This window comes from Hermetia illucens, chromosome 1, assembly GCF_905115235.1.
Source record: "Hermetia illucens chromosome 1, iHerIll2.2.curated.20191125, whole genome shotgun sequence".
In the NCBI taxonomy this organism is placed as follows: Eukaryota; Metazoa; Arthropoda; class Insecta; order Diptera; family Stratiomyidae; genus Hermetia; species Hermetia illucens.
The window spans coordinates 212,623,303-212,636,346 of record NC_051849.1 but is presented as its reverse complement, the minus strand read 5'-3'; the positions used below and the strand labels follow the sequence as shown (position 1 = coordinate 212,636,346).

At 39.1% G+C, this 13,044-nt stretch overlaps 1 protein-coding gene across 2 annotated transcripts in view; it reads left to right on the top strand.

The window, feature by feature from the left end:
• LOC119659638 (pH-sensitive chloride channel 2-like) overlaps positions 1 to 13,044 on the top strand; it is a 101,540-nt gene that overhangs the window by 63,821 nt on the left and 24,675 nt on the right. For both annotated transcript variants that reach the window (XM_038067851.1, XM_038067842.1), the window contains exon 3: positions 1,496 to 1,605. In XM_038067851.1, coding sequence (XP_037923779.1) covers positions 1,496 to 1,605 — 110 coding nt within the window. The remainder of the gene's footprint in view (positions 1 to 1,495; positions 1,606 to 13,044) is intronic.

The following is a 13,044-nucleotide window of genomic DNA, read 5'->3' as shown; positions in this document are numbered from 1 at the left end:
ACATACGAGTACCTACATATATGCATCTATTGCCTCATTTACGTATCTTTATCAATGCGTTGCATTAGTCATGCTCATACCTATTTTAATGTACTACAATTATGTTCATCGAGTAATTAACATATAATAGTCAGCCCTTGCTCATTATCTCAACCATCATAGAAACTCGCTCATTACAAACCATGAAATCTATGATATTTTAATTTTAATTCAATTATCATCGAATATTGATGGCATGTTTCCTATCAGCACGCGCACAATTGAATCGAAACAAATTTTTATCGTCATTTCAATGGGTCCCAGTTTTCAGTATTCCTCATATCGAAGTTAACAGCTCGTATCTTCTGTCTGGTCATGAAAGATGGATGATAATCGAAAAATTTTATATGGAAAAGATTAAAAAAAAAGATACAAAAATAATAACAAAAATCAAGAGTTGTTTGACACAAAACCTTATTAAAGATTAAATGAAAATATCACGATTGCTTTTATGAAGGCTAATAGATATAAAACATAAAGTTGTACTCGAAAAAGGGGACTACGAAAAGACCTAAATAATTAACCTACGGAGGAAACCGACCAAAAAACCTTATGAACCTACAGCGCAAAGCTATACAAAAAGTATCCTGGGCACCTTATTTCTCCAGTGGACTGATCCTTCAAAGCCTCCCAGTGACAGTACCAGTGCATTGGCGACGTGTGGTCTGTGTAGAGACCGAAAGCTGTTCAGCAGCTAGTCCCAGCATAAAGCTGGGATCACTGCGTTACAAGAGATATACTGGAAAGGGATCGTCTTCCTCGAGAAGTATGACTATACCCCCCAGTCTGATATGAAATCATACTTGGAGGTTTTAACAGCCAAATAGGGATGAAAGCCATATTCAGATAATACCCTCCATAAAATTACCAATGACAGCGGACTCACGATTATTCAACTCCCAGTTTCGTTGGAAGTACCTGGTCTGCGCGGAAAGAGATCTACAAACAAATCTGGGTCTCCTCAGATGGGACTATTTTCAACCAAATTGACTGCTTTCTAATCGAACGCCACCAGCTCTCAACCTTAATGAATGTTAGAACATGGAAGAGGGTCAATATAGATTGAGATCACAATCTTGTGGGCATGGCTCTCCGGGGTCGAATAAAAAAAACACCTTTAACCTTGGGAGGATAGGATGGGATGGGACCTTTCTCTTTACAACCAATGTCAAAACTTAGAGCTGTTTACCCCGCAAGACAATATTCAGTGAAAAAAAATTGACCCTCTCCTACGGACTACCCTCCCGCCCCTCTCCTACGGACCCCCCTTAAGTTCAACGTTGTTTTCCACTAAACAGCGTCTGTTTCAAGTTCGGAGGTTTTCATTTTAAAATCCAAAATTCATTCGAGGTATTCGCACTATATTTCCTTCCAATTATATGTCTATATATATTTGAAAATTTTTCTACATTTTATAGGAACCATCTTAAGTGTTTGTTTCTTTATTTTTTTGCAGCTCAAATCCAGACTGTCCTTCACTAGCTTCAGCAAATAACATGTCACAAACGCAATTGATTACAGCACTAACGCACGAATGTCGCTATGATCGTCTAGAGCGGCCAACAAGTAAGTTTAACTAATTTCATACAATGGGCATTCTAAGATGTAGTATCTAATCCTATCTATCTAATTACAAAGAAAAACTTTATCCAAAACCTAAACAAGTTTTTCATGGTCAGAATCATCTATATTCTAACCAACACACTTCTTTCACTGCCCATTTCCCCCTCTTGTTTCGCAAGCAGTCAGGAACCCAGGAGCTAGAAAGGGGCTGACACTTTCCAAGTAACTACACTGGATCGCGGTTTTGGGGATAAAATAAAATTTACTACGTACCATTGTCATTTGTGAATATGCCGATACGGTGAAACCTCTCATCTATTGAGGAGAGGGGGTGGTTAGTGATCATATTTGGTAATTATAGCATAAAATCTTAACTCTTGTTAAAGGGACTGAATAGAGCGAAGAATAGAATAGAGTGATTTGAAGGCGCCTTATACAAACCCCCCCACCCCCGTTTTAAACTAGATGACCTGGATCATGGTAGGAATGGGAGGGGATGGATTCCCAAAGATAGGATTCGAACTTCACAAACTATTTTATCGTCATTTAACCTTGAAAGATGATTGTTTGGGATTTTTGCGGGCTTAGAGCTAATTTCCCCTTGGTCAGTCATCGAAATATAGTTTCAGAGAAGCTTCACCACAAACCATGATCTTCATAAAAATGTATATTATCTGTATAAGGTCATCAGTATATTTCAAAATTCGATTGAACTGGATTCACGGGTAGGCTCAGGAATATTTGCTTTGAAGAGCAAAAATAGGGTTGCGGAGAGAACGGAGACTTGTGGGATTCCAACAGGGCTATTATACGGAGTGGACAGTTGAACTTTGTCTGCGAATTTTTACTTGAGGTTGCCGTTCATTTAAAAAGTTAAGGATTACCTTGCAGAGAGGTTGTTGTTATCAATTTAGTTGTTCCACGACATCCCGGCAGGCTAACAGATGGAACTAGGTACTCTGGTCCGGCCCACGATAATCGTACGTGGGGACGAGATTTGACAAGGCCTGTTTTGGTGAGACGAACTAGGAAGGGTGCTTTAGGATAGGAAATGCCTTCTGCCTTGCGATACTCAGATTTTCTCAGAATAAGTAAAGTAAAAGAAATATGAAATAAAATGTAAGAGTAGAGGCGTAGTCCTAAAGATTGATTCTTGATCGATTCTTCTAGGAAGCTGATTAAAACCTCAATCTGGAGTTGGTTTCCTTCTTTAAAAAAAAAAAAAAAAACTCTTAAGGAATTGAAAGACTGTTTCCAACTGAATTTGAGAGCCAAACTGTGCCTCCTTTACTCAAAAATAGACAATTGTCATTGTTGATTTTTCCAATCTTCGGAAGGAAAGGTTTGCTGTAGACAGCGAGTTTGAGTAAAGTCTATTGACAGTTTTTATAATTGCTACACTATTTGTTAAGATGAAAGCTGGTATTTTATTTTAATGCGCAATTCCTCTTCCTTCTTCTTGATTTTATTCTGCGCCACCCATAGTTCATCTTCAGCTACAAAGGATGAAACCATGGTGCTTCCGGTGATTGCGCCATCTTGTTCAGCATAATTTCAATTTTAGCTAGGCACCACAGTATTCTTTTCTCCTCGAAGTTAGAATTCGCTATTGCATCAATTATTTCCCAGACCATGGGATGTCTGATGTCTTTTTTCTCCAGAAAAGTGCAGGCTTTTTGGAAGTCTGTGATTATTGCTATCTTCTTTGCCGTTTGCGTGACCATCTTTATCCCATTCAGTTCAGCAAAGAGGACTGTCATTGCTTGCATCCTGTAGCCAGCTTTGACTCGAGGGTGATCAGAGACTACCGCACAGCTTGAGGTCACAGCTGATGTTCCCGTATCAGTTCCATATAGACCAAAACCCCTGCTCCTGAGTTGGTTATTTCATTTCTTTCCCTGCCCTGACCCACTCCAGACCAGCAGGTTTCTCCACTCTTCTTTTCTCCTCATATATCTTAAAGTTATTAAAGCCTTGCTGGAAATTCTTATAAATTACCAATAGACCATTTTTACCCATGTCTATAAATGGGATTGTCTATGAGCAAACTATAGAAGGAGGGAGCAGACCTTTTGAGCCTTAGAGGCTAATAGCGCCATTCTGAACTAATGGAGGGAGGGGGAGGTCAACCTGTTTTTGTAGTTGCCAATCCACCTAATCATCTCCTATCCCCATAGCAACGAGGATAAAGTCATCTGCGTATTGGTAAATATCAGCTGAGTCATTGAGTTTGGAGTGAAGCTAGGTTATGTACAGATTGAAAAGTACCGGGGTAGGTCACTGTTTACTGAGCACGACCATGCATCTAGCTTCAACTCCCTGTATTTCAGAAAGCGCAGAGTCCAAGGGTATATATCACGTTCTTTTCTCTCATAGTTTCGGCAAAAAGGAGTAGGTCCACTATTTCGTACGCTTTGCTGATGTCAAAAGACCGTGAAAGTTCACGGCTCTGCCCTTGGCCTCTTGGCTACAGAAATTTTCAGCAGCAGGTCCTTTAAGTACACCGTGGTCGATTTAATAATCTTGAATATCCTCCGTTCTTGTGGTGGTTGGAGAGCCCTCCAAGCCCCGTTAAGCGTGCTCAGAAAGTCCAGTTTGGTTTCTTCATTCAACCAGTTTACATAAGAGTAAAGTATCTTATCATTCCCTGGAGCGAACTGTATCATGTGCTTAGCAAGAACTTTGTTGAGATCATCCATGTTGAAGTCCAAATGGCAAGAGGCCTAAAGTGTTGTATCTAGGGGTACAGACCTTCTATTTCTTTGAGAAATTTTTGTTTCTTGTCTTTATCCCATGAGATTTCAGAGGTAAGAGTGGAACTGGAGGATGTTATTTAGCTTCTGAAAGAATCCGTATTACCATATAGAAAAGAAAAATTTCCTTTCGTCCAGGGAACAGGATATTGTATCTCTTGCGATTAATTCCGGGTACAACGTAAGTTTTCAAAAATTGCCATTTATGGTCATATCTTCAGGAATTCGTCCTCCCAATTCCCAATGATTTCGTCTGAAATCAAAGGCTGATCAGAACGCTGTTCGTCTGCACGTTACAGCATTTTTGACGCCCGTACATTGAGACTTCGCAATACGAACACACAAAAAGCACTAACGGAAGGAGCCAACGGAAGCTGCTTAGAGAACGGCTGCCCAGTTACGGATGAGCATTGAAACAGACTCCGTCAAGAATGAAACTTCTTGTCCAATACTGATGAAGTAGACAGAGACAGAGTAGAAGCATACAGCGAGTGAGTTAAATGTAGGTGGAGTTTAAAAGGGGGCTCCCCATACATGCAAAGGAGGGATTTAAATTTTTTCCACTGGATATAGTCGTGTGGGGTATCAAATGAAAGGTCTCGATTAGTCCTTTCCGAAACTGATATTAGTTTTATGAATTGTAAAATGCGTGAGTAAGGAGTCAAAATGTGCACACTTAAAATGAGACAGGACTCATTTTCGGAAACTACCCAAACCAAACATCTGAAAAAAATCAGGGTGGTAGGCTTTAATGAAATCTGGGACTTAAAATATATTCCATTCCGGTATCTGCTCAAATAAACTTTCTGATAGTAAATAACCAACCTTTAGAAATTGAGTAGTTTCACGCTAGGAGTACTAAATTTTGCACTTGCATAGAGGATAGTATCGTACATTCGCGTGCAATGGAAATCCGCCTATTAATGTCAAAGTTATAACAGTTCAAACTTATCAATTTCCCGTGAATTTACCGTATCTTAAGCCATGCAAATAAGACGCTGACATCATAATTAACAAGAATAATTGACATTCGAGTGAAATATTAAAATTCCATTCATGAAGAACCACGCCTCCCCGCCCTTTTTAAGGTTTTGTGTGAAATAAAACCTTATTACAATCGATTCGATGTCTGTCTGTCCGTCTGTCTGCCTGTCCGTCTGTCTGCCTGTCATACCCGATTTATTCAGAAACGACTGGACCGATTGTCAAAAAATTTGATAAGAACGTGTAGTCTGTGAATCCCTTTACATATAACACCATTTCAGGTTGAGTTTAAGGGGGAGCTTACATAGATACGAACGGCGGGTGCAATTTTTTTTTCACAGAATAGGGTCATGTGGGGTATCAAAAGGCTAAATTTCTAAACTGGTCCAACATCCGATATCGGCTGAAACGTAGTGGAGTGAGGGCTCAAAATATGACCACCAAAAGCTGTAACAAGTCTCATTCTCAAAACCTATCCAACCGAAAAATCTGAAAAGAAATCACAGTTGTTCATCTAAACGAAACCTATGCCATAACAAAAACAAGTCGGAATACCGGAAGCTCGCGCTTCGGGTATAAAGGTTTTGTGTTCATCTTATGTAAGAGACGCACATTTCTCTGTCCGTATATATGATAGCTACAAATCCAACATAATCCTTCATATTTTTCCAAACTACGAGACATACGTACATATTAGAGCCATAGATATCACGCTCACCCTAAACAAACAAACTGCCTATTACCTGCTGAACACATATATGCACGTATCTAAATTTATCGTACCCATATTTCCGATTTACGTCTTATATCTATCTGAATTAGGCACTAGCCGCAAAGTTCATTAGCACGCATATATTATATACCTACATATACACATGTCTGGTTGACAAATAACTAAAAAACTAAAACAAAATAATTGTCTGCGACCCAATTCATAAGAATTCATTTCGTTGTGGAATTGACGAATTGATATGTGATGATGACGTCATGCGGGTTGTAAAGTGCACGAAATTCACAAAAAATTGTAAAGTTTCACCCCCAATAACTTTGTTAATAATAGTTGGATTTTCTTCAAACTTGACCAAACTGTGCATTATATTCTTCGTTACACTCATGTATTTCTGGGATGAACATAAGGGGGGGTGCCGGGTAAATTTCTAAAATGTGGAAATATACTATTATTAACTTTATTTGTGCAGATATCGGAACCGGATATATTTTGAGGCCTAGATTTCGTAGAGATGCACCACTGTGATTTTTTCCAGATTTTTCGGTTGGATAGGTTCTGAGAACGAGACCTGTTACACTTTTTGTGGGTCATATTTTCAACCCTTACTCCCCTATGTTTCATCTAATATCAAATATTGAACCAGATTCGAAAAGTACTAGTTGAGACCTTTCATTTGATACCCTACTTGGCTACATTCTGTGAAAAAAAAATTTGCACCCTCCATTCACATGTACGGAGAGCCCCCCTTAAACTTAACGTAAGATGGCGCCACTTACTGCATGTAAAGGGATCACCAGATTACATACTCTCACCAATTTTCGTGACAATCGGTCTAGCCGTTTCCGAATAAATCGGGTGTGACAGACAGACAGACAGACAGACAGACAGACAGACAGACAGACAGACGGACAGACGGACAGACAGACACCGTCACCATTCTAATAAGGTTTTGTTTCACACAAAACCTTAAAAAAAGATGAATTTTATTTTTTAATGTCAAACAGTGAGTTTTTTATTCCTCATATACCGGTATTTCGAGGACCAGTTGTCCTCTTCCTCAGTGAGTTGAACCTAGGCCTGAAAATACATCCCGTTCGGAAATCTGCACAAATAAAGTTAATAATAGTATATGAGCAGTTCGTACTAAAAGTACAAAATTAGGCATATTTATAAGGCATAATATAAGACACAACTTTGAGAAGTTTAAAGAAAATCCAACTATTTTTAAGAAAGTTATAGAAGGTGAAACTTTTACATATTTTATGAACTTCGTGCATTCTAAAACATGAATGATGTCATCATAACGTATCAATTCGTGAATACCACAACAAAGTGAGCTCATATGAATGAGGGGTCGCAGGAAAACATTACGTTTTAGTTTTCTAATCATTTATATATCAATATCAATTACTCGAGACAGACGTATGTATGCGAACACTATATTGAGCAGACGTCTTCTCTAACAAAAACACGATAGAGGGAGGCTAGCTGACTGACATGTGTTACATGGTATGAGCAAAAGCCACGGATTTTGGCGTTCATGGACCCCGCAAGGTGGCTTTTTTAAAATAAATCATATGTCTATCTTCTCAGTATTAAGAAAAACTTCCAATTCTTGTAGGTGCTGTTGCAGTCTATTTGAACTCTACATTAGGGTTTTCAGGACATTTGTCATTGCTTTGCCTAATAATTTCCGGTTATGAGTCTGCCTTTCTTTTCTTAGACGCTCTTCTTGTTTGCAAGAACCAATCAGTTTCTCTATCTAATTCTTCTTCATCTGAGTCGTATCTTTTTGGTTCACTTACACTAAGGCTACGGCACTTCGCTGGGAGTGAACAAGGATAAGATGGAGGATTTGATTTTCTTGCTGTAATCCTTTAGTTCTAAGCTATTATATAAGTTTCTCCAGCTTTTATGTAAGTTTTTCTAGCTTTTCGCACAACCTCCCATTTTCTATTTCCTGAGTTCTTTTCGCTACATTATTAGTTGGTTTAAAAGTTTTAGGCCTCTGTTCCTTTAGTTTTAGTGGTATTTCTTGTACCTTGGGTTAGGTTTGGTTAGGTTCGATGGAGGTGATCTTGTAACCCTAGAACTTCTACTAAAAGTGTCGGTCAAATTCAATAAAAGGTCCTCCCCAGATTCCGAAAGACCGACCTTCTGAGGCATTGATTTTCCAGTACAACTGGTCTGCCCCCTGGAGTTTATAATCCATTATTTTGTTTCATTGCATATGGATGAATATAATTTATACCTCTTGCTGGTCTCCGTATTAGAACATGCGCTGGGCGCCGCTTACATTTGTTCACCATACGACGGCTGTCTAATGGTTATCCAGTGCTACCACTGCAAGGTATGGGTCGACTTGATCCAGACATGGATAAGGATCGTTACTGACCTGTGCCGAGAGGCGATCAGAAACTTTGTCTTGTGTATCTGAACCCATTTAGCCCCTAGTTTTATTTTTTCATACATTTATTGAGTTTCCTCAAGAAAATTTGCAGGCATTCTTTCAAAATGTTCAGAAATTATGAAAATTTCCAAGACTCAATAGCTAAGTCTATGTTTGTTCATGTCAATTTGAGTGAGTTTTATTTCAAAGAGCCTAGAATTTCTTAGGTGAAGACGTCAGTGCGCTGTAGCCTTAATCCACTGTAAAAGTTTGGGCATTCTAATTGAGGTTCTCTTCAATCGTTTTGATCTTTCAATTCGAAACACTATTTCACTGACATGTATTCCATGTAGAAATGTACAAAAAACTATTTTATGCAAAAGTATCCAATACAACGTGCATATCAGCAGAGAGCAAAAAACTCATTACCTTGATTACCGTCATCAAAGCTTCTCTTCAAAATAAACATGTCACCAATTCCGTTACTATAAAATTACACAATATAAAAATATGCAATCTACACTATAAATATCTATCAAATCCTGCTATTTTCCATAGAGCCCTGCAAAAAGAGCGTCACGATTCAAGATTTTATCGTCACATTGATTTATCAAGCGTAGCACATTAATCTCCGGAAAATCAATCATTCTTGAAATTATTATTTTTTTTTCTGTTTGTTCTGATCTCCCCCAACAATAAAATATACTTAAAGGAACATTACCTGTGTTAATATAACATTTATTTGTTGTGTTTACGACTGCCACCTAGTTATTGCATGTAATGAGTTTTATAATCATCGAGAGTGTGACGTAACAAAGCCACACAAAAATAAATTACTTAATGAGAATTTATAGAAAATGGTTTAATACTTAATTCGCTGCTTCAGGTGGCTACTTTATTATAGGGGATGTAAGAGAATCAATATTGCCATATTGGTTGAAAGCAATTTAATTAGAGACAATTTTGAAAGTGTGAAACAGACTAGCTTCCAATAGGGCCGTCTATCATAAATAGTAATAATTAGATGGGGCTTGACCACAATAATTTCAATTCAAAACGGCGAACCTAATAATCAGTAAAACACGCGCTACTCAATTATGAACAAGAGAAACCACAATGATTAGAATAAAATTAAACGGACAGAGAACCCTCGTTTTTCTGTACATATTGGAGGCATAAGGAAACATAGAAGGTGTTATAACACCCCCAATAGTGCAGATTTATCAGTTCAGAAAATTAGACCCATCTACTGTGGTGGAAAGTTCCACTCTCTATACAGAATTACGGTCAAATGGCTAGCACTTTCCCAATTTTTCTGAATATCATTCTCTGAGAATCAAGTGGTTTTCCTAACTGACTCGAAAACTCGCAAAGGGACAACTAAAAATAGCGAGAAACTATAACGGCTAAGTTATTCGAGGGTAACCAGAAAGACCATTGGAGTTGACTTGAGTCATCAACAACAAAGTCAAAGATGTTAAGATTCCTACATATCAGGAGCACAGAAGTTGTGGAGCGAACCTCGAAAGCGACGAAAAAATGGCTTCTGGGATGAGTATATGATCCACAAGTTCGGCTCTCCATGAGATTCTTCAATCTGCCTCAGATACCATTGAGACATGACCTGGGGTGTTCCTTCCGTCCCTCAGTGCCTTTTGGCCGAAATTGAGTGCAAAGCCCAATTTACTTCTAGGATGTAAAGAGGAGAATGAATAAAATAAGGTACCAAAATTAGAGATATTTAGTCTCCATAATTCTTGTTTACGAAAGAAATACTAATTAGTGTCGGTTTCTGCCAATGCGCTTCAGCTGCCTTTAGAATTTACCGAGTGACTTGTTCGACTGTTCTATGCTGCGTATTTCTAAGGCGAAACTAGGATTGATTTCATTACTTGGCATATCCCGCAATGGAGTTGTCAATCTTTCTTAATATGACCGTAATGGAGTTATTAATCTTTCTCAATATCTGACCTATCCAATGCCATCCAATGTCTTTCTTCTCAACAACACGTCCACAAGTATCGGGCTCAAAAGCCGATAAAGTTGTTCATACTCTGGCATGCGACAACTAGAGTGTCTCAGTCCAGAGTACCCCTATGCCACGACATAGTCATGAACTGACGAAAGTTTGGAGCTTCCGGGTAATAGTGGTGGTCACTTTCCATGTACTACCCCCATATAGTAACACAGAAAGATCATTGGGAAGGAACAGCCTCAGTTTCATGTTAGTGTTAAGATAATTGCTTTTCGAAGATTTCAAATAAAATAGCGAAGGCGAATTTACCACTGTTAATATGTCGAACCGCATCAAGTTCGCTGAAAGCGTCAGCAGAAAAAACGCTTCCTAGGTATGCAAACTTTTTAACGTTGTCGACTTTCTGTTCATTCTTTTTGTTTATGGGTAGAGTGAGTGAATGCATTGACGAACTTCTTATGCGATTCCCCCAAGGATAAACCTTCGGACTCCCAACTAAACACCTCCCCATTCTACTAGCTAGCTACTCTGGAGTCGGACTGGACCTCATATTCTCCTACCTTAGGAAGCCTTCAATTCAAAGAACTTGTTCCACCAAAGAGAAGGTAGAAGATGAAGGGAAGTTTTGATTCAGAGAAACCCCCACAATCCGGTCGAGCACAAGACGGGTCCATTGTCAGCGCTCATCAGCATCTCTCTGATAATGTTGTCTGGAAACAGCTTCCCTATGTCGGCATAAAGTTGCTGACGGAATGTAAATAATACGACGACCTTTTTTTTCGCTAGTATTTATTTTGGTAGGCATATACCGATATATCGAGAAGAATTTATTTGCTTCTTTAGTGCTCCACCAAAATCAATACTAACGAAAAAGAGATATCGCCGAATTATTTGCATTATTTTAATCGCCAGAAGCACCCACCTTCTAAAAGAAAAAAAATGTGCGATTGGCGTCGTCCATAACCCTTTGCAAACCACAAAGTGGGAAAATCATATCTTGCCAACTTTGTAGAGGTAAGACAGAAAACCTTCATGTCCGCTTAGAAATTGGGTAAGGAAATAATAAGTCTCCCCAAAATTTCGGTTCTTCCACATACCTAAGTTGCCAATGAACGATGAACTGCCCAGACCATCTGCTCCGGCTTATTTTGTCAACAGATTTGTCACTCATTCACTGTATGCTGCCGTTTTTCACAAGCAGGCACTTTCCTTGAATCCTCTTCTTACATTCTTTTGAAAAGATGGCCAAGGGGCAAGGCGAGGCAGTGCACTAGGCAGACCCATTCGCATAGTTCCCTTTCTCTGTGCTTGTACAGGGCGTTTACGATATACTTGATTAGAAAGAACATCAACCCATATCTCTGCACTGAAGAGCAGAACGGACTGCGTTGCACTTACAAAAAGATATCCCCTACTAGAAGTAGGACCACCAATGTTTGCCATTAGACTTATGAGCGAAACTCCAGCTGCAATGGTTTCTTTTGCTCAGCAAAACTTATTTTCGAGTCTAGCGTTAATCCAAGCTGCTTAACCGTTGGTTTTGACTGCATAATCAACTCACCAATCGACAGGGGACCAATGTTTAAGATTCTCCTTTTAGTAAAATTGTTCGTCTTTTCCACAATCATCCATCCCTTTACCTATCCCATCAATATCCCAAGTTCCCTTTGAACCTTTTAAATAGTGCGTCCGGTAACAAGTGCCTCAACATCAGCTGCAAAATCAACCAGGCACGTCTCTTCTGTCATATATATTGTTGGCTGATTATAGTAGGAAGCATCCTACAAATCCTACCGTAGGATTGACCCCTTGCTACCTCTGATGGGATCCCTTTCCTTGTCCAGTTCTCCTGCGTCAGGGAGCGATCTCTGTATGTATTGATGGTAGACTATAGTAGAAAGCATTCTACAGATTACACCGTAGGATGAACCCCTAGCTACCCCTAACTCTATCTCCATCCTTGTCTGACTCTCTCACGTCAGGGAGAAGTAACATGGAAATAATTTGCCAATATGTCTAAATTATCTGCCATCTTACGGAATTGAAAGCATTTTTAACGTTAAGCTTTTCAAGGAGCACCTATGGACATCTATGGCTTAAGCTTCAGTTCGAGGAAACACATGAGAAACTTCCATAACTGGATACCTCTTTGCTCTAAAAACGATCTGCCTCGGGGATAAGTCCTCAGCAAAACAAATTGCTTCAACGAATCTATTTCCGGTTAACTTTTCAGCGCCTTCCAGTCATGGGTCATGCAAACAAATTGGTCGGTATCTTCATAGCAACTGAGTGTCTTTTGAAATAATAACAGACTTGTTAGCACTGATGAAGGGAACAAGTGGCTCCCGAAATATCGGTATATACCAATAAATAACACTAGCGAATAGAAAAAGCGAGTTTTTATTATTTCAAATAATTTAATCACTAGAAATACCGCGTAATTCCGCTCAGAAATCAGTGTCTCCTATGCGTTTGCCCTGCCAGCTTCCAGTAATCAGCCTTCAGTCGTTGGATGCGCCGAGCAGTAAATCTGACCGATGGTGAAACATCAGTTTATATACCTCTGCCAGTACACCATTAGGACTCTTCTAGCTCTTTGATTGTCAAAAGT